This window comes from Strix uralensis, chromosome 1, assembly GCF_047716275.1.
Source record: "Strix uralensis isolate ZFMK-TIS-50842 chromosome 1, bStrUra1, whole genome shotgun sequence".
Lineage (NCBI taxonomy): Eukaryota > Metazoa > Chordata > Aves > Strigiformes > Strigidae > Strix > Strix uralensis.
This window is the reverse complement of record NC_133972.1, coordinates 152,180,122-152,201,298: the sequence shown is the minus strand read 5'-3', so window position 1 is coordinate 152,201,298 and position 21,177 is coordinate 152,180,122. Positions and strand designations below refer to the sequence as shown.

General features: G+C 36.7%; 1 protein-coding gene across 14 annotated transcripts in view; it reads left to right on the top strand.

Annotated features, from left to right (window-relative positions):
• Positions 1-21,177, top strand: part of UBR5 (ubiquitin protein ligase E3 component n-recognin 5) — a 90,327-nt gene that overhangs the window by 53,726 nt on the left and 15,424 nt on the right. For 8 of the 14 annotated variants that reach the window (XM_074885924.1, XM_074885836.1, XM_074885934.1 and 5 more), the window contains 24 exons: positions 914-1,057; positions 1,158-1,269; positions 1,471-1,625; positions 2,552-2,749; positions 3,874-4,084; positions 4,712-4,756; positions 8,108-8,234; positions 9,219-9,370; positions 9,742-9,837; positions 10,278-10,401; positions 10,730-10,827; positions 11,712-11,860; positions 12,296-12,387; positions 13,329-13,475; positions 13,571-13,689; positions 13,771-13,897; positions 13,999-14,128; positions 14,342-14,502; positions 15,022-15,261; positions 15,485-15,608; positions 16,315-16,426; positions 17,589-17,720; positions 18,626-18,883; positions 19,232-19,500. In XM_074885924.1, the coding sequence (XP_074742025.1) occupies positions 914-1,057; positions 1,158-1,269; positions 1,471-1,625; positions 2,552-2,749; positions 3,874-4,084; positions 4,712-4,756; positions 8,108-8,234; positions 9,219-9,370; positions 9,742-9,837; positions 10,278-10,401; positions 10,730-10,827; positions 11,712-11,860; positions 12,296-12,387; positions 13,329-13,475; positions 13,571-13,689; positions 13,771-13,897; positions 13,999-14,128; positions 14,342-14,502; positions 15,022-15,261; positions 15,485-15,608; positions 16,315-16,426; positions 17,589-17,720; positions 18,626-18,883; positions 19,232-19,500 (3,522 nt within the window). The remainder of the gene's footprint in view (positions 1-913; positions 1,058-1,157; positions 1,270-1,470; positions 1,626-2,551; positions 2,750-3,873; positions 4,085-4,711; positions 4,757-8,107; positions 8,235-9,218; positions 9,371-9,741; positions 9,838-10,277; positions 10,402-10,729; positions 10,828-11,711; positions 11,861-12,295; positions 12,388-13,328; positions 13,476-13,570; positions 13,690-13,770; positions 13,898-13,998; positions 14,129-14,341; positions 14,503-15,021; positions 15,262-15,484; positions 15,609-16,314; positions 16,427-17,588; positions 17,721-18,625; positions 18,884-19,231; positions 19,501-21,177) is intronic. The other 6 variants (XM_074885883.1, XM_074885908.1, XM_074885900.1 and 3 more) reach the window with 4 other exon arrangements.

The window sequence follows — 21,177 nt, the reverse complement described above, 5'->3', positions numbered from 1 at the left end:
CCTCCTAGCTTTGCTTTCCTTCTGAGAAAATTAAGGTCTCAACTGGAAACTCAAAGGGCCTTGCTGGTTGGTGATAGCATGAGATGTTTCTATATCGCAGAAACCTGTTTTGACAGTTCTGATTAGGTATGCATGGCAGCAACTCTTTAGAGAGGCTTACAGTCTCAGAAATGACTGTGTCTCTGTGGGGTCAAATAACTTCCATTTCCTTCGACGACAGAGAAAGACACAGATGCATGTGTCTGTATCCTTCACTTCTAAGGGACTGAGTGGAGAATTTTATCATCTAGTGTAAGGCACAGGTAATGGACCCATAAACCAACACTTCTTTTTTCCACTGCGCACAGTCACCTTGAGGATGAGCACTAAGACTGCAACCGAGGCTTTAAAAATTCTTATATGGGGCCAAAAAAAAATATTTCTTGTTTCTTGAAGTACAAGAGCTAATGGTAGATGTTTCTTACTGAATTGTTAGCTAATGTTTGGGACTCATTGCCGCAATAATAGTGTTTATTTCCAAAAGTGATTGGACAAATTAGTAAGAGAAGGGTCTATCTAGGCTATTAAATGTGAAGTTGTCCTGCTGTTTCCAGTAGGTGGAAGCTATAACGGTGCCAGGGAGGTACTGGTAGGAGCTTCTCTAGTCAGTTGTTGCTGCTTCCTGTTGGACGTAGGATGTTGAAATGGAGGGACCTTTGATCTGATTCAGGATGCCTATGAAGTCATTAAGAAACCCAAGTTTTAAAAATTTCAGTAATTTTAGCAAGACAACAAGGCTAATGACAAAGAGCTGTAAAATTTTATCACTGATTATTGTAAACTTTTTTCTTGATAAAGGTGTGGTTTATTTTGAAGCAAATAAACAGTTTCTGTTCAAAGCTTTTGATAAAACTGTAATATGTTCTGCTTGTAGGTGCTAAAAGTGGATGGTGCTTACGTTGCTGTGAAATTTCCAGGCACCTCCAGTAATGCAAACTGTCAGAGCAGTTCTAATTCAGATCCTGATCCTTCTTCTCTTCTCCAAGACTGTAGGCTGCTCAGAATAGATGAACTGCAGGTATGTATTTGTGAAACACTGGGAAAAAAAAAAAGTCATTATTTTTAAATGTCAGCACTGTGTGCTTAATTGCATCTTAAAATCTTACATATGTTTTCAGGTCGTAAAAACTGGTGGAACTCCAAAAGTTCCTGACTGCTTTCAAAGGACACCTAAAAAGCTGTGTATTCCTGAAAAAACAGAGATCCTAGCAGTAAATGTAGATTCAAAAGGTAAGTAGGGTACCCTCTAAGATACTGTTAGGTCCTGTATTACCTAGCTCACTTCCTAGTGGAAAACAACTACTGTCAAACTAACACAAATAGTTGTTTCCATTGATATTAGTAATTCCTTAAAAGTGCTTTAGTTAGGAGTTCTTTTACTGGATGCCATCAGTAAAAGACATTAACTTTTTTCTTCATGTATCTTTGAAGGAGTGCATGCTGTTCTGAAAACTGGGAACTGGGTTCGATACTGCATATTTGACCTCGCCACAGGAAAGGCTGAGCAGGAAAATAATTTCCCTACTAGCAGCATTGCATTCCTGGGTCAGAATGAGAGAAGTGTTGCTATTTTTACAGCTGGACAGGTTTGTGGTTTTGTATCTCAATCATTTAACCTCACTGCACTTCAATTCTGTCATCTTTGAATGGGATGGCACAGGCTTTTGTCTTTTCCAAAGGCTGGCAAAGACATAGTTCTTTAAACTAGTTATGAAAGACTTGCTGCTACCATTAATATTTTGAAGGCATGAGTGGAATAGCAGTCTAACTCACTTAAGCGCTTAATAATCTTCCTCAAATTCTACCTTGAATAAAAAGTTAAAAAGGGGAAAAATACTTGACAAGAGTAATTCCTGTGTTAGTGTAAATTTGTTACCTAGCTATGTTTTGGAATTGGGTCAGATGAAAATCCACTCATAAGAAAAAATGGGAATGTTAACAAAAAAAATAATCTGTGTTTGATACTAAAAATGATATATTGCGGTTTTGTGCAACTCTTTCTGCTATCCAGTGTTAAGTATTTTATGTGGTTATACAGCTTGATTACACTGTTCAGGCATCCATGAGGAGGGCTGAGAAAATAATACCAAAACCGTTTTAGTAACTTCCACAAACATAATATACTTTGCTTGGGAGAGTTGAAGGAAACATTTTTAGCAAAAGAACTGAATTTGAATGTTTCATTTCAATATATTCAACTTTCTTTGGAGCGTTTAAGTAAGCTAAAAGTATAGGTAGTATATGTTTCATTGGTAGTGTTTCATAATGAATGTATGTCATAAAGACGATACTTTTAATAGTATTTACTATGTTAAGCACATTTCAGGCATTTAAGAAAGGGAATCTGATATCTTAATGCTGTGCCATTTGTGATGATAGGAGAGAATGGCATAAATGAGAATTTTAGGTAAACTGTTGCCATTGTTGGCAGTCAAGCAGAACTGGACCTTTTGGAAGGATAATATTTATAAATTGTGGAGACTTAATGATAAAACTTTTTTCCCAAATGTAGGAATCTCCTATTATTCTTAGAGATGGAAATGGTACAATCTATCCAATGGCAAAAGATTGTATGGGTGGGATACGAGACCCTGACTGGCTTGATCTTCCACCTATTAGTAGTCTTGGAATGGGTGTTCATTCCTTAACAAATCTTCCTGCTAACTCGACCATCAAAAAGAAAGCTGCTATTATCATTATGGCTGTTGAGGTAAAGTATTTTCTTTACTACAGAATGATGTGCTTTTTTTTTTCCTCTTGCTTTTATAAAGTTATGCCTAAAGTGGCTTCATGTTTAGATACTGATTTGTATTTTCGGTGTTTCAAAGAAACTAATTTCAGCAGAAGATTCTCTTAGAAACATGAAAGCACAAACAAATTTACGTAGTAAAGTGAAAGATCCATTTTGGGGATGCAGGGCTTCTGTATCAGGGTTTTAACTAGTAATATTTTTTTAGGCATTACTTTTAAAACTGTTCCCTTTTTAATGTATACTATCAGTATACAATTTTATTTGTTTTATGGGTGCCCAGTTTTTCTGAGGGATCCAACCACTTGTTTTCTTGTGAATGCAATACTTTTTTTTCCTCTTTTTTACTTTTTTAATCTTATGTTTGGACTATACATTAGGAAATTATGAGTCAAGCAAAGATTTTTTTCATTTGAAACACTTGTAGAGTTTTGTACTCATCTGTAGTACTGTATGAATAGTTTTGCTGTGAATTTATATATCATGCTTGCACAAACCTGTCAGTGATTTGGTACAGTTTAGTTAGATCTGCTGTGTGCTATGCTGCCACCAGGAGGTATTGTGTACCTGTTAGACTGAGATTGATTTCACGGTGGCATATGCCATCACTGTGGAAAAGCTTGTTGTACGTGGGGCCTTCAGCAGCTTCTGTTCATTTGCTTCTCAGTGTGTATATCACTTGTTTAAAACAAATATGTAAGAGCTAGTTAATGTGGACCCCTTAGTTTTTTCAGTGTACCACTTTTTCCCATGTTACATGTAGCCATGAAGTAGAAATAATCTATCTTAAGAACCCAGCTATGAAGCCAAAGGCATATTTTTGTGAGCCTGGTAGCTTCTGCTGCTTAAGCCTCTCCTTTACTTTAACTTGTCTGTGCCTGAATGCATGCTGTTTTCTGTCTTTAACAGTACTATAATTGAGACGATGCGTATTCTCAACAGTTCCTGCACTGACTTCCAGCCAACATCCTAGATTTAGACCTTTCTATTAATTTCAGAAACTGAAAACTAGAAGTACTTAGGAAACTTGTATGTCTGCCTCTTGTATTTTAAATTGTTAAAATATTTTATTCTTTTGAGTACAGAAACAAACTTTAATGCAGCACATTCTCCGGTGTGACTATGAGGCTTGCAGACAATACCTGATGAATCTTGAACAAGCAGTTGTCTTGGATCAAAATCCACAAATGCTGCAGACGTTCCTTGGCCATAGATGTGATGGAAACCGCAATATTCTGCATGCTTGTGTGTCTGTATGCTTTCCAACGAGCAACAAAGAAACAAAAGAGGAAGAGGGTGAGCTCAACAATATCATGAAAATACTTTGAAAATAAACTTTTTGTGCATTTTCAAGAACATTTGAAATAAAGCTGCATTTTTCAGATATAGGTATCTTAAAATTTAGCACCTAAAATGTGTCCTAGCCTTTCAAAGGTGCTAAGACAACATTTTTATTATTCTCTTAAGGATTTATAAGAATTCAATAGTTAAGAATACTAAACTCTATTAATTGTAAAAGACAAATTTTTCACATCCACATGTTAATTTTAGATGAAAACAAGTCTTTTTCCACCTTTATATCAGTAGTATTCCCATTATATCTCTAGTAAACTTTTAGAGGAACGGTATTTAATATTTTTCAAGAGCTATAGTATGTGTTAATGTCCCCAATAAGAAATGCTACTTGCAGTTGATATGTATTAAGAAATGTGAAAGAATGACCTTCAGTTAATGCCAGTTACTGACACCATTTTAAAATGTCTGTTAAATACTGTTAGGTAAGAAGTATGTTAACAGAAAAAGGTTGCTAAGTCAAGCACTCAAAAATTAGGAAATGCCAGAATTAAGTTTACCCATGTGCTATACATGGGTATGCATTGTGAAATGGTCTTTAATTACACCATCATACTATTTTTTCCACAGGACTACCTCATTCAGTGCACAAGATGGACGGTGCTCACCGAATGGGTAGCTATTCAATATTTCTTTTTATCCTCATCATTCAGTGTGTGGCCACATTCCTTACTTATTGCACACCATACAAACCCTGCACTGAATAATGAATGAACTTCCTTGTGGGATTTTTGTATGGTGCTGTCATTGAATTTTACTCATTTATAGACCTTAATTGTTCCTCATATCCCTATTTATAAAATGGGGGTAATGCTGCAGCTTTCTCATCTCTTGAAGGTATTACAGCTTGAAGTTTTCCTGTATTCAAAGCTATTAACTAATTTTGTGGGTTCTGTTTGAGAAGCCTACGGCCTGATCTAATTTTTTTTTTTTTTTGAGTAGGTGTTATTTCAAAACACTTTATTCTAGAGCTGGATTAATAGTAGTTTTAGTTGTTCTGTGAATGTTAATTATTTCTGTGAGTCAGGCACCTTTCAGGTGTCCAAAAGTGAGTAAATGTATCACAATTATCTGAAAAAATTAGTTTCACAAAATTCTGTGTGCTGTTAGATGTGGCAGAAATAGGTTCCAGTTCTCCAAAGTGATGTTCAGTGGCATTAGACACAAGACAATGCTTCCCCTTCTCCTTGCCAAGCTGTTGCTGCCTTACTACATGCCTTCCAAATGTTGCAGCAAACAAGGCATAAACAGCTTGTTCATTGTACAACCCTTCATCTTTAGTGTGTCGTCCATCCTGTGCACTGATTGAGGCAGGGGTCTTGTTGCGGGGGAGGGGGGGCACAAAAAAACCCAAAATAAAAAACCAACCCAAAACAAACAAACAAACAAAACCCAGCTGTGTAACTGAAGGTTGTTTTACTATAACCATACAAGGAAGCTGTGAAATAAGGATGCATGGGCAAACTTAATCTGACTTTTCCTAATTTGAGTGCTTGTCTTTGCAACCTTGACATTTTTTTCAGTAACTTCATTTGGATGTAATTTAACTTTCTGAAAAATGAAAAACATGAACCTGATAGACTTTTAACACCCCTCTGCCTCTCTCTTTCCCCTCACAAAAATTGTTTTGAAAGGGGATTCATATCTTTGGATTCAAATCACATTCACCTTCCACTGTAACTGTTAGTGATAGATATTAGGACAAGCTTATTTTCTGTGCATCATCTGGAGGGCAGTGTTGATTAATGTTACTGTCTCTAAGTTATACAGCCATCTGTTAAAACTGTAAAAGAAGTTTGATTTAGGAGTAAAGGCTTCAATTCTAGACTCCAGATATGATGTACCTTAACAATTACAGAACATACTGCCTTTTCCCAGCTAGTACCTGCCTGAGATTCTTCACTCGTCTTCATATAGATTCCTCCTTAAGTGCCAGAAAGGGAATATTGAGGGTATTTTTTATTGAGGTATTTTTTGTTCTCAGATCCTGTGCCTTGTTTTGCCATAGCTCCTGCAGCATTGGGTAAATGAATTGCAGGAAAAGTGGCCCCAGACCTGCAAAGCTGGGGGAAGACTGCTGTGTTTCTCTGATTTGATACCTCCTCAGTCTGGCCAATAGAAAGGATCTTGGAGAAGACAGGTCCAAAAGAGATGTCCAAAGCATGTGAAGTCATAAAAAAGTTACGATACTAAATTTCGGATAACTTTACTGAACACTTACAAACTGAGTTTTTTCTAGAGAGTTGGGACAGATTTCTTTAGACAACAGAACAGTAAATTATCCTTAGAGTCAGGGCATTTACAACTGATGGGTCTTCAAAAATGAATGCTGACTTTCTAAGTGGAACAGTGAAAATTCAGTACAGTTTACTGTGGAACCAAGGATAGGTGAAATCTTTCTGTTGCAGAGAATGGTTGTATAGTATAGCTTTGTATTGCTTGAGGGACCACTCTCAAGAGCTGTGACCCTCTGTGTGAGGGGTCCAGAAGACTATGTCATGGGTCATGTGTTAAAAGAAAGAAGTACAGCACAAATACAATGATAATTCATTTACAACTACAGGTCAACTAGTATAGAACTAGGGGGACAAGAGTAATATTCTGCTAAGTGCTTGATAATCATCTGCTGTGGGTAGTAGGTGATTTTTGTCTAAGAATCCTACACATACTTGAGAACAAGCAAAACCTAAGAACTTTGCCACTTCAGGTAGTGATGAGTAGAAAGAGCTAAAGAATAAATATACTATAAAAGCTGACAAACACCACTGAATTATCCTAGTTTATGAACTCGAAGTTAAAGGTATTAATAGTACGTTCTTGTTTAAAAAAGAAAAAAATAAAAAAAGGAATTATCCAGGTCTTTGTACTGTCAGTGGAGAAAACATGCATGCAGAGGATGGTGACTGTCAGTTTGAAAAGCCTTTAAATGGAAAGTGAACACTAGCCATAGCAACTTTGAGACATGTCCTGAAAGAACAAACAGTAGCTTTGAGGAATTTTTTTATTTTTTCAGAAATACACCTTTTCCTTCTAGTTTGTACAAAAAATTGTCTTCCACTCTGTTGAAAGGAAATTTGCCTCTCTCCTGGCCTGTATCATGCTGAAAGTGGCTTCTCTTTCAGTTCTTTCTGGATCCATGACTGTAGTGATTCATAATTTGCTACATAGTGGCAATGCAATCTTTACTTGTCAGTAACTCCTAAAAAAGCAATGACTGTTACTGTGCAAAGCTTGTATATCTTGATATTACTGCTTTAACTGTGCATTTATCTTGCAGATAAATACATCTACATTAGGTCTTTGATTCAGTGGCTGCTTCAAGTTGTACTATAACTGTACAACTAGGCAATTTTTTGTTCTGTATAGCACTTGGCACAATTCAGTCCTCACTATGACTAGGACCTTTAGGACTTATGGTGCTTAGGGTTTTAGATGTTAGAAGAAATGCTCATTGTTTTTGATGTAAACTTACTGTGCTCCTTATTATACTCATAACATAGTTTTCCTAAGCATGCTCATGAGTAGAGTGTGTATCTTACAAGCCCACAACTTTGCATTGTTGTTCATAGCTGCTCGTTGTGAAGTGTGGTGGTTTGGGTTTTTTTGTGGTGTTCTGGGTTTTTTTGGTTGTCATTACTTTTGAAGCTTTGAGTCAGTAAGTGTCTGGGATCAGCTGTGTGATAGGTCCTTGTGTCTTGATGATACTGAAAACTGAAAGCTTGTTCTGGAATTCAGGTGACTTGAATTTCCTTCCTTGATGACCTTTTAGAAACCAAACCTAGTCAGGACCATGGTTAAGCTTGTCCAAAATAAAAATTTGTATATGAATCTACTCTGTCCCTCTAAATCTTAAAAAACATAAATGCAGGGAACGTTTTATGATTAGTGACATTTCATACTTTATACTCCTTCCTTATAATTTTCCCAAGTGAAATTTTGGCACTAACACTTTTCTTAATTTTTCAGAAGCAGAGCGCTCTGAAAGGAATACATTTGCTGAAAGGCTTTCGGCTGTGGAAGCTATTGCAAATGCAATCTCTGTTGTGTCAAGTAATGGTCCAGGAAATCGGGCAGGATCATCAAGCAGCAGAAGGTGAACTGACTAATGGTTTCTTCTTGTTTTCTGTATGCCAATTTCCACGTTAACTACCAGACTCTCATTAATTCTTTCCAGCAGTCTAGTTTGAGAATGTGTTCTATTGCTAGTTTAAAGTCAGATTTCACTTCAAGCATATGTACTGAGTTCTAGTCAGTTCAGAGCACTCTGGATGAGGGCATAGTTTTTTTTTTTTTACTTAGCTCTGCAGTCAAAGCAATTGTCTTTATCCTTCCCAAGCTACAGTCCTCAACACCGTGATCTTTTTGATATGGGAGATAAGGGTAGGAGTTGAAGTTTCCCTCTCCCATTCTGCAGAAGACATTACTCTTAAGAGGAAGTGCATTTAAAAAAAATACCAAAACCACCTTTATGTTTGTACCTCTTTATTTGTATCACAGTAGGTTCTTTGGCTTCAGCCTTATTCCTACTGCCTTTCCCTCTAATAGGGTGATACAGAATTTCTTCACATTGTTTATTGACTGTCCTCACTAAAGTAGTACTTTCATGTTAAATAACATTAAACAAATAACTCCTTTCAAAAATATTTTTTCAAGCCCCATTTTTATTTTTTCATTGCAGTTAGGTTTCAAAAAAACAGTAGCAACAAGAGCAAATCCTCACACAAGCTTAACACCCCTGCAATGAGTTTGGGGGTAAAAAGAATGTCAAATAGTGGTAATAATACACATCAGCTGCTGCTCCTTCCAAGAGGCAGTGCTGTGGTGACTAGAGATGTGTTCTGGGCTCAAATCTGTCTTAATACATAGCTGGCTGACTCTTTTTCCAAGGTCATTATATTCTGTTGCAACAAAACGAAATACAGGAATGAAAAATAACTCTTCACTCATTCTTCTTTATGTTGAAGAAAAATGGAGATAGTAGGAGTTTGGTTTCCTTTTTCAGGGTGAAATTCTGCTTTAAAATGTTCTAATTATAAACGAAAATGAGACAGTATTTTTACCTTGATTTTGTATTCAGTTTGAGATTAAGGGAAATGATGAGAAGATCCTTGAGAGCTGCTGGATTGGGAAGACATGAAGCTGGTGCTTCATCAAGTGATCACCAGGACCCGGTTTCTCCACCGATAGCTCCTCCCAGCTGGGTTCCAGATCCTCCTGCAATGGATCCGGGTAAGTCTACTCATGTATCACATTAGACTGTAGAATGAGAGATTCAATAAAGGAACTGATGGCTTTTAACGTGAGACTAAAATATCTGTCACTGAGGTAGGAAGAGGTCCTTGAGGTAGCTTTAAGAGTTTACTGAAGACTTAACAGCTGTACTTAAATCCAGAATGTGTCTTCAATGCCGGTGTCAAACTTCTGTGAAGTGTGTTTTGTAATGTTGAGTTACATTACTAATCTAGGAATGTGGCCATTTGTAGGAAAGAGTACCAATTAAATACAGAAAACCTGCAGTGTATTAGACACTGCAGAAAGAGCATGTTGTTAGGGATGTTTTTATGTATTGATATACATCCTGCTGTTCTGTTTACTGAAAGATGGTGACATTGATTTTATCCTGGCCCCCGCTGTGGGATCTCTTACCACAGCAGCGACTGGCACCGGCCAAGGACCTAGCACTTCCACGATACCAGGTGAGGACCTGCTGCTTATCTGATTATGCCTTAGAAGGAGAATTATCTCAAAAGCTGTCTTTGCTTGCACAGACTTTCTGCATATGAAAATGCCTCTTATTAGATAAAGATTGGATTGGAGCAGAATTTCACACAAGTGTGCAGAAAGTAAATGAAGCACCATGCTGTGTTTTATGTAAAAATTATTTTTACCTGGGAATGACAAATACGTAAAAATATGGTAATCAGTATGAAATAGGGATTACCGTCTGTATTTCAGAATGTAGTTTGGAGCTGAAATTTACAGTACTTCAGTGAAATGTTGCTGAAACTGGCAAGCCACTGAATAGTCAAGCTACTGATTAATCACCCCAGTGAAACACTGAATTATTTGCTTTCAGTAGGTAGCCATTTTTTCAGGAAAAACTGTTTCTCTGCAATTTTTTTTTTTCTCATTATAGGTCCTTCTACTGAACCATCTGTAGTGGAATCAAAGGATCGGAAGGCAAATGCTCATTTCATACTGAAATTACTATGTGATAGTGTTGTTTTACAACCTTATCTTCGAGAATTGCTGTCAGCTAAGTAAGGATTTTCATATGGATTCTTCCCTATCCTTTGCAGTGTTATATCAGCTGAAATTTATTACATAGAAGCCTTTTTAGAAAGGTTATTTAAAGGCACATTAGTTAAAATAGAGAATGTTAGGATATTGGCTGTGTTTGTGTCCTGCCACCTCTTAAAATTAGGTCTATTTCACAGAAGTAAAACAAATGAAAGAGTGCATATTCACTGTGTGGTTCTTCTGTTTGCACAAGGATAGCAGTGCTAAGTTTTCATTTATTTGTTTCCTACCTCTCCCATTACAATAAAAAATTTCAGTGTGTTTTATCTGTCGGGTTTTTTCCCCTAGGGATGCAAGAGGCATGACACCATTTATGTCGGCAGTTAGTGGCCGGGCCTATCCTGCTGCAATTACAATTCTAGAAACTGCACAGAAAATTGCTAAAGGTACACCAGTTTCAGTAATTATTAGCATGCAGTTTCCTTCTAAAGTTTGGCATGTGTGTAGATTCATTATTAACAGTGCTTTTTTGTGTGTGTGACATTATACGTGCTGAGCAACTGGCGGTGGTGGTAAAACACCTCTTTCCAAAAGACTGTATGTTGCTGCATGTTCTGAAAATCTTTCTATTATAGGGTATCTCCCTCTTCTGCAGTGTGTACATTATGGTAGATTTCTATGAACATTATCACTTCTGTGTTCTTTACAGTTTTTTCAGCATTTCATTGCTTTGCAAACATCAGTTTATTAAGGTACTATTTTTCAGTAGCACAAAGGTATCACCTGGAACTTCTTTCTTTGAATTGGAAAAAAATGGTATGATAAAGCAGTATGCCAAGCTAGGTCCCATTCCTGAAAAGACTTCTATACAAACACATGTTTTGTGACTCTCTTTCAATGTTGGTATTTAGTTGTTTAAGAGAAATATGTGAAGTTGAATTTAAGGAGAAACTTAAGCAGATTAGAACTGTGATGTTACAAGGTCTATAGGACTGTGTGTATTCCTTATAAGAATATTGCCCATAAATTATTTTTTTAATCCTTCAAAATGGTGATCCACTGAATTGATTAGAATGTCAGTGAATTTAGAACTGGGGAAGAGTTGGTGGTTGTATATTTCAGTCAGGAATTTGCAGCAGCTTCTATAAGAAATACTTGTACTGTGAGAAGCAGAAAGCTTTCTCAAAAAACAGTGACATATTTTATTCAAACTTCTGTTTCTGTATGGGATTTTGTAATGGGAAATGTATGTCAAATATGGGTTCTGTTGGTGGGTTTGTGTTATTTTTTTGAGGTTGTTTTTAACACTAGTATTCTATTGTTCTTTCAGCTGAAGCAACTTCCAGTGAAAAAGAAGATGATGTGTTTATGGGAATGGTTTGTCCTTCTGGTACAAATCCAGATGACTCTCCTTTGTATGTTTTGTGTTGTAATGATACATGCAGTTTTACATGGACGGGTGCAGAGCATATTAACCAAGTAAGGCTTTTTTTTTTTTTTTCTTTTTACATAAATAAGAATGTGTTTCAACCATGTATTGTGTTAAGTCTACTAATCTAATTTTTAATTTTTTAAAGTTCCATTGTTTTAATTACTGTACCTTTTAAGTCTGATATAGTTACTGCATCCCCTGATTGCTTTGTACTTTCAAAGCTGGCTGTGTTAGTCAGAATATGGCTGGTTATGGGTGTGGCTTTTCCCCTCTGGCTAGCTTTGGCAGTAATTTTGATGGAAACAGCTGTTTGAAAACACTGAATATTCTAACTAATGACAGAGTTTCACTTTCTAGAATTGATTTCTAAGTGAAAGCGTCAGTTTGAACAAGTGCAATTTTATTATAACCTGAAAGGCTGTGAGATTCCAAGCACTGTAGGAAGAAAACTATGCATAATGTTTTTGGTAAATATTTTTTAGGATATATTTGAATGCCGAACATGTGGCCTATTGGAATCTCTTTGTTGTTGCACAGAATGTGCAAGGGTCTGTCACAAAGGACATGACTGCAAGTAAGTATTGTGTTCTGTTTCTTATAATTAAATCAGTATTTTGTGGTTTTATTTGTTTACTGATAGTTAATAGGGTTTTTTTCCTTGCTTGAAGTGTTCAGATATTAGAGAACAGATTTAATACAATATTTAAAATATCTCCTTTTCCTTCTGCTCTGTAACTTTTATGGGTCAGAATTGGGAGAGTAATGTGAAGTAGTCTTGTACTTTTCACTTCATAGAATTTAGAGCAAATGAGTAATTCTGACACCCTCAAAGTGCTTAATATTCTAAGAATAATATATCTAAATATACCACATTTTCATTTTGGGTGCCTCCAGGAGTTTCTGAAGCCAGTGAATCCTGATGACAGATCATTCTTGTAAACTTTCAGAAAGAAGTGTAGCATATTAATCTCTAAGATCAACTGTAAAGGGAAAAGTGAGCAAGCAGTCAAATGAACAGTCAGGATGTCTCTGATCAACCTGGCCAAAGCTTTGAAGCTGCGGATGTTTTGTGCCACTCTTACAGGGTGTAAATGTTACAGCATTAATATCCTAGCTATAATAAGCTAACGGATACAATTATAAAGATATTCTCAGCGTTGTAACAATTACTGAGATTTTACTGCATGCCATAAGGATTTCCAACTTAACTTTCATGGCTGGAGGCTATTTTGAGGAAGGCTACATGGTCTTGGGTGAGTTTTAGTAAGGCACTATGAAAAGCTCTGTAGTGAAACTGCCCTTAAAATGAGTGTAGGAAACAAGAATAGCAAATGTCAAGTGTTGCCACACATAAACTGCATTTTTCTTCTAAGCTAGTTCTGACATCTTGCTACTATAATAAATAAAAAACTCTAGCAGGAATCTTAATGTGTACACTGACACCCTCAGCCTGTGCAGAAAGTATTTGGTGTATTACTGAGCAGTGTTGCAGCTCACCTTTTCTATTTCTTGTAGGCTCAAACGAACGTCTCCAACAGCCTACTGTGATTGCTGGGAAAAGTGCAAATGTAAAACATTAATTGCTGGACAAAAGTCTGCTCGCCTTGATCTCCTTTACCGCCTGCTTACCACCACAAATCTTGTTACCATGCCAAATAGCAGGCAAGTTCGTATTTGCAATGACTAGGGAAAAATAATCTTTATTATTTTTAAATATGTGGTATATCATATCTCCACTAATCAATTTTTCATTACAGGGGAGAACATCTGCTGCTGTTTTTAGTACAGACAGTTGCCAGGCAAACTGTGGAACACTGCCAGTACAGACCACCTAGAATTAGGGAAGATCGTAATCGTAAAACTGCAAATCCTGAAGGTAAGAGCTGTTTCAGTAAAATAAATGGCAAATTCCATATTTCAGTACCTCTTTCTTATATTGATTTTTTTGTCTCTTTAGATTCTGATATGCCTGATCATGATTTAGAACCTCCTCGTTTTGCCCAGCTTGCTTTGGAACGTGTTTTGCAGGACTGGAATGCACTGAAGTCCATGATCATGTTTGGCTCCCAGGAAAATAAAGACCCGTGTGTATTTACACAGAGCTGTCGGTGTGAAGTTTGATCTGGTATTTGAGACCTGCTGACTTAAATAAAATTTTGTTTTCTTTCTTTCTGTTTTTTCCAAGTCTTAGTGCAAGCAGTAGGATAGGTCATCTTCTGCCTGAAGAACAAGTTTACCTTAATCAACAAAGTGGAACTATTCGCTTGGACTGTTTTACACACTGCCTTATTGTCAAGTGTACAGCAGACATTTTGGTAAGCACTCTTAGCCAAGATTTTCTGAATAATGTGATACTATAGTGTATCTCAGGTGATAGGCTTGGAGATTAATTTGAAAATATCTCAAGTTGGTTGTGTTCCTGTGAATTTATACTGTTGTGACTGTGGTCTCCCTTTGAATCTTACTCTGTCTTGTTTCTGCTTCTACATTACACACCAGTATTCATTTGTAATGATCTGTTTCTACAGCTCTTAGATACTTTGCTGGGTACTCTGGTAAAGGAATTACAAAACAAGTATACGCCAGGACGCAGAGAAGAAGCTATTGCTGTTACAATGAGATTCCTGCGTTCTGTGGCAAGAGTGTTTGTCATTCTTAGTGTGGAAATGGCTTCCTCCAAAAAGAAAAAGTAAGTGGTGGGGGGCATGTGTGTGTGTTGGTTGTGGTGGTTTGGGGTTTTTTTATTTGAATATCTATTCTCTTATCAAATGAGTTGATACAAATCAACAACAGGCAGAAATACCTGTATTAATTTGCGGTCTGTAGGCAGCATTGTGTGGAAAGGTGCAAACCTCAAGATTCCGCAATAGCTACTGGTATGTTATGTAGCTTTTTAATACAATACTTGTTAAACTTACATGCTCATACTGAACCTTTCCTTTTAAAATGTTAGGATTTTTGGAAGTAGAGTTTTTTAACATGTTAAAATTACAATCTGTGGTTGTCAAGAATAGATTTAGATATCCAGCCTTAGTCTCGAATTATTGAATAAGTGTTTTTAACTGTCTTGACTATACATACACAAATGTATGTATCTGTTAAAAGAGAATTGCTTTGACTTTTAGAAAAAAAAGTTGATACCGCCATAAAGTTTTTTTTGGAAAAAAAGACATATTTGACCTTTCTTTTTCTGTATTTTTTTCTCTAGCAATTTTATTCCGCAGCCAATTGGAAAATGTAAACGTGTATTCCAGGCATTGTTGCCCTATGCTGTTGAAGAGTTGTGCAATGTAGCAGAATCTCTAATTATTCCAGTCAGGATGGGAATTGCACGTCCTACAGCACCTTTTACTCTTGCTAGCACTAGTATAGATGCCATGCAGGGAAGTGAAGAACTGTTTTCTGTGGAGCCTCTGCCACCCAGACCATCATCTGACCAGTCTAGCAGGTAAAATTCACTAAAGCTCACTATTTGTTGTTTTCGAAACTTGTTAAAGGTGGATTTGTTTTAGTTTTTTGTTAGCTTTTTGTTAACAGAAGTATGGTGAGGCTTCTTATTCTGGCCAAGCATTTCGGAAGTACTTTCGTACTGACAGATTTCTACAGTAATTTAAGTTCATAGGGATGTCCAGAGGTCCAAATTACTTTTTTTTTTTTTTTTTAAAAAAAAGTTCTAGTCAATCTCAGTCATCCTACATCATAAGGAATCCTCAGCAAAGACGAATCAGCCAGTCACAGCCAGTTCGTGGCAGGGATGAAGAACAAGATGATATCGTTTCAGCAGATGTGGAAGAGGTGAGTTTTCTTTTTATCTTCTCAGTATGGCACCTAATGCATTAACACGTGCTTTCATGTCTGAACCAGAAATCCATGCATCAAGACCTCCAATTTGCAAAAGATACTGAGTAGTATTTCACGAAGTCCTACTATGCCATAAGCATTTTGTTTTAACAGAGCTTTGTAATCGTTGTTTTGTACTCAGCAATATTTAGTCATTTCAGAGTATACTCTGTGTTGTATTTGACAGAATTACAGTATGATTTAGAATACTAATAAATACATCTGCCACTTCCTTTATATATAAACTTACACTATATTTAACACCCTGTTAAAAAAGTTTTTAAGTCTTTCAGCTCATGGTTGCTATTACATAGGTTCTATTAGAGAACTAGAGGGTCTTTTACCAGGGTGGTAGCTCTTCAATATTTAGAAACTAGTTCTAGGTTTTATAGTCACTTTTGCCCTTTCGGCATTGAAATCTACTGTCCAAGGCTGTGTTTTATTTGTGGGCCTGATTTTTTTTCCACAATATTGTGGACTGTACAACCACATACAACTACTGTGTATGTAAGTTCATTTTCCGTTCACATCGATTCAATTGTGAGGTCATCTTTCTTAGATGTGTTTGTTGTTTCTTAGCTTTGCATTGAGTTTTTGAAAACACATAGATTATCTCTGATATGGAAGATATTCTAGAATAAAATTACAATGCTCTTTCCAGGTTGAGGTAGTTGAGGGGGTAGCTGGTGAAGAAGACCATCATGATGAACAGGAAGAACATGGTGAAGAAAATGCTGAAGCAGAAGGACAGCATGACGAGCATGATGAAGATGGTACGTATAATGTACATCATGCACACTAATGCTTGGATGAACAAACAGTGCATCAAAAACGAAAGGCATCTTTGGAGTCACCAATGATAATCACTGGGGGAGACTTGCATGGGTAGAGAGAATCCAAGGGTTTCAGACTATGTATCTTACAAAAGGAGATGAGTAAAATTATAGATGACTCATAGTAGACAAGTACATGAACGTTTTTATTTTTTTCTTTCCCCATGAGGAGAAAATATTAAGGTATCAAAGAATAAAAAAACCCCTAAACAAATGTTGTTATATGCTTGGTTAACAATATCTGTTTTGCCTTGTGTATTTGCTTCTGTAAAATGTTGTTGACAGAAGCTACTTGAAGGACTAAAAAAACAGCCTAACTCTTGTATGGCTAATGATAGAATAATGGTTATAGTCAATGTGTTCTCAAAAGGGATCTGAACCATGGTGAGCTAGTTTTCAAACCAATCACAAAATATTAAATTACAGTTCAGTATTTTGTAGACAAAATTAATCCATTAGGTATGAAAATTCTTGCCATTAATATTACTTGTCTTGTATTAATTAGTTTGGGATTAGATAGCCCAAAACTATTATTAAAAATAAAATAAATTACCTTCTCTTTCTGACCGTGCCTTGTGTTTTCAGTCAACATATTTATAGTACAGGAAGTCTGTTTATTGACTTGCTGAGTATTCGGAACATTTAAGTCTCAAAACTTAAACTTGAATAGAACCTGTATTTTTTAACTAGATTTTTATTTTATTTTAGTTTTAGTTTTCAGGTATTACTTAGATATTCATTTGAAACAGCATATGGTTAATTGTCCTAATACATGTGCATGAAGAGTTGAGTCTTTTGGCTTGAGTGACTAATTCTGAGTCCTTAAAGTCTTAATTTTTTGGGGGGGGGGTGGGGGGGGTGTTGAATGTATATGTGCAGTACAGAGTGAGCGGGTAAGGAGTTGCTAATTGCTGGAAAATAAGGAAATAAGTATTGCTGCATGTTTACGCTGCTTTTATGATCTCTCCCTGCATGTCCGTTAACTTCTGCCGTAGTAAGAGGCTCTAGGTTTTATTTAATGTGTCTTATATGAGTCACCACAGTCATCCTATTTTTTTTTCCTCTTTCTAAACATGAGATGTTTTTTATATTGTTTTTACAGGCAGTGATATGGAGTTGGATTTGCTAGCTGCTGCTGAAACAGAAAGTGACAGTGAGAGTAACCACAGTAATCAGGACAATGCTAGTGGACGCCGAAGTGTTGTCACTGCAGCTACTGCTGGGTCAGAAGCAGGTACACCACATCATCTTGTATTTAATCTAGCTGTTTAAGTTTAGATGTTAGGATTAAATTGTACAGGAAAAAGAAATGGGTCAGTGATTGAATATGGTTTTAACAAGGGCAGAACTGGCTTCACCTAAAAAACATTATTCTTTGCCTTTGGATCTGGACTGCATCCAGCACTCCAGGGGTATACTGGACAAATTATTACTTCACAACTAGATTGGATAGAGTGAGAATTACCTAGTTATGACATTTTAACAAATACCTTTCCCTTGTAATCTTATTTTCCCTTTCCTCATTTTTTTTCTTCACCCATCTTCTTCCCTCCCACCTCCGCCTTCCTCATGTTTCCTGTTTTTCCTTTGCTTTCCCTTTGCCTGTGTTTGTAAGATACTATGCAGACTTTTTGGACAAGGAGATGCGCTAAGATGTGGCCTGTCTTTTTTTTCTCTTATGGAGCTTCTGCATGTGTTAGCCAGAGATTACCCTGCACTCTTGTGAAGTGAAATAAAATGTTTTCACTCATTTTTAGTGTAGAGGTTAGATATGGTTAAAACACAAAACCTGACCAAACATTCAAAGGCTTTTTGGAAGCAACTGCTCTGCTGTCCAGTTTGGAAGCATAATTTTTAGAATTAAATGCCTGGGAGCAGAATCTGAAGAATTTAAAAATCAAATTATTTCTTAATTTATCTTTTGAAATGAAGTAATCTTACTGCTCTTTTGTGGAACCTATGGAAAATTAGCAGTTTGTTGAAAGGATAATTTATTAATTTTCAGTAGTGGTACTTAAACCTTTTTAGTACCTGTAGTTTCTTCTCATGGAAAAAGTTTATAATGCTGACATGATACATGTATACGTGAGCAGACGTGCAGTTATCGGTTACTGTTTTATTGTTTGTTTTCCTCAACAGGAGCCAGCAGTGTTCCAGCATTTTTTTCTGAAGATGACTCTCAATCAAATGATTCCAGTGACTCTGATAGCAGCAGCAGTCAGAGCGATGACATAGAGCAGGAGACCTTCATGCTTGATGAGCCTCTGGAGCGAACCACAAATAGCTCACATGCCAATGGTGCTGCCCAAGCCCCCCGTTCCATGCAATGGGCCGTACGTAATACCCAAAACCAGAGGACTACTAGCACTGCTCCTTCTAGTACATCAGCCCCAGCAGGCAAGTCTGAGTAAAATGCATACATGAATGTCAGTTAACTCTGTCTTCGTTCCTTTGGTTTTGTTTGTTCTCTTAAGGAGGAAATCTTATCTGCTTGTCTTAGAAGGACAGTGCTGACCGGTCTTGGCTGTTGCAGTTCTTTTTTAATTTAAAAAAATGAAGGATCTGTTACAGTTCTTAAGATATGAAGATGCTTACTGTAGCTTGTAATGTTTTGCTAGTTACAGTTGTGATGTCAGTAATATATACACGTTTATTTCTAGGAATCTTAATTATATCAGTCAATACAGAAAATATGTAGCAAAGGTTAAATAAATCCATTAATGTCATACCTTCTTTTATGTTTAGCAAGTTCAGCAGGCTTGATTTACATTGATCCATCAAACCTACGTCGGAGTGGTACCATCAGTACGAGTGCTGCAGCAGCAGCTGCAGCACTTGAAGCCAGCAATGCAAGCAGCTATTTAACATCTGCAAGCAGTTTAGCAAGAGCATACAGTATTGTGATACGACAGATATCTGATCTGATGGGTCTGATTCCCAAGTACAATCATTTAGTATACTCCCAGATCCCAGCTGCAGTGAAGCTAACTTACCAAGATGCAGTTAACTTGCAGGTAAGAACATCCAAATCTCTGTAGAGAAACAATTTCAGTATAGTTGGGTTTTTTTAGGTAAAATCACAGAATTGTTGAGGTTGAAAGTGACCTCTGAAGAATGTCTAGTCCAAATTCCCTGCGGGGTCAACAGGATAAGGCTGTTCAGGACTGTGTCCAGTTAAGTTTTGAGTATCTCCAAGTATGGAGACTCCACAACTGCTCTGGGCAACCTGTTAGTGTTTGACAACTCTTATACTAAAAAACTTTTTTCTTGAGTTTAAATGTACTTTCCAAGTATTTCGGTTTGTGCCTGTTGCCTCTTGTCCATTCACTGGATGTCACTGAGAAGAGTCTGGCTCTGTACACTTTATTTTTTTTTCTATCGGGTATTTATACACACAGATAAGATTCTCCTGAGTTTGTTTCTTGAGTCTAAACTGTCCCAGCTCTCTCAGCCTCTCCTCATATGAGAGATAGTGTGGCTGAAGTAGCTGGAGTTACTAATTGCATTAAATTGTTCATATTTCATATACATACATTCTTTAACACAAAATTTCAGTTGATTTTTTTTTTTAACTAAGTCTGACTGGTATCTAATTAATAGTTAATTCAGCATTGACTGCTTTAGAGATATTAGCAATCTCTACTAGAGATCTTTTGCCCTATTCTTTTTGACGTGAACTGTTGAGTCTCTAAAAGAAGAAATTAATAAGGGCGAAATAATTAAATGAGATAAAAGATTTGTACGGGTAAACGTACTGTTCGCTGTCCCTTCTTTCAGGGACATGATCATCCTTTCCCTGTTATGTATGTATTTTTTGGTACAGTGCTCTTGACTGTCGGTTTTGAAAGTGTATGTAAAATGCATCTTTAGAGAAAATATGTGAAAAGGAAGACTGGTATCTGGCATGTATAGAAAGACATTTCAGAGACTAACAACACAGAAGGAACTTCAGTGTGTTCAGAAAGTATGTATCAACTTGCATGTGGGCATAGTGTATAGACTAAAATAATCTGTACTGAATTTAGTACAAAAATCAGCTGTCAGAATAATACCGCTGCTTTGGGGAGCTCAAGAAATCAAGTTATGCTGTTTTCTGTTAGCAGTACTGTGTGCTGGGATGTGAAAACCGGGTGACAATATATTTACTTGTAATTGAGCTGCAAAGTATTTTTATGGCTCTGTTTTCACAGTGTGATGGAAGAAAAAGGCTTCTGATTTGGGAGAGGAATGTTACAAAGATATTCTGGGATCCAATATTGGGGGACATGCAGGGAAAGAAATAAGAGGACATGGTTGTGTTATGGAGGAGACTAAAATCGGTTGCTGTTCAGGAGATTCTTAGTGGAAAAATACTCTCCATTGAGTAGAGATGTTTTGCAAAGGTTACCAGATCAGTGCACAGGAGAGCTGTCCAGCCGAGGCAGCAAGAGATTTGTATTAGCATGTGAAAGCTTGACAGCAGAGGTTTCGTTTGGATACAGAGATGGGATTGGGACAGTGTTTTGTTAGTTTAGTGGATACAAGAAACTTCAAAGTGGAAGAGATGTTTTTGAAGACCAGAATGTAGAGGAATGAAAAAAGCAGGATGATGTTGGATAAAAAAACCCAACAGGTCAATGAAATTAGCAAATGGCAAGAAAAGCAGGCTCTGGAGCCAGTATTGGGAACAGGTGAAGAAAAGATTGGACCAG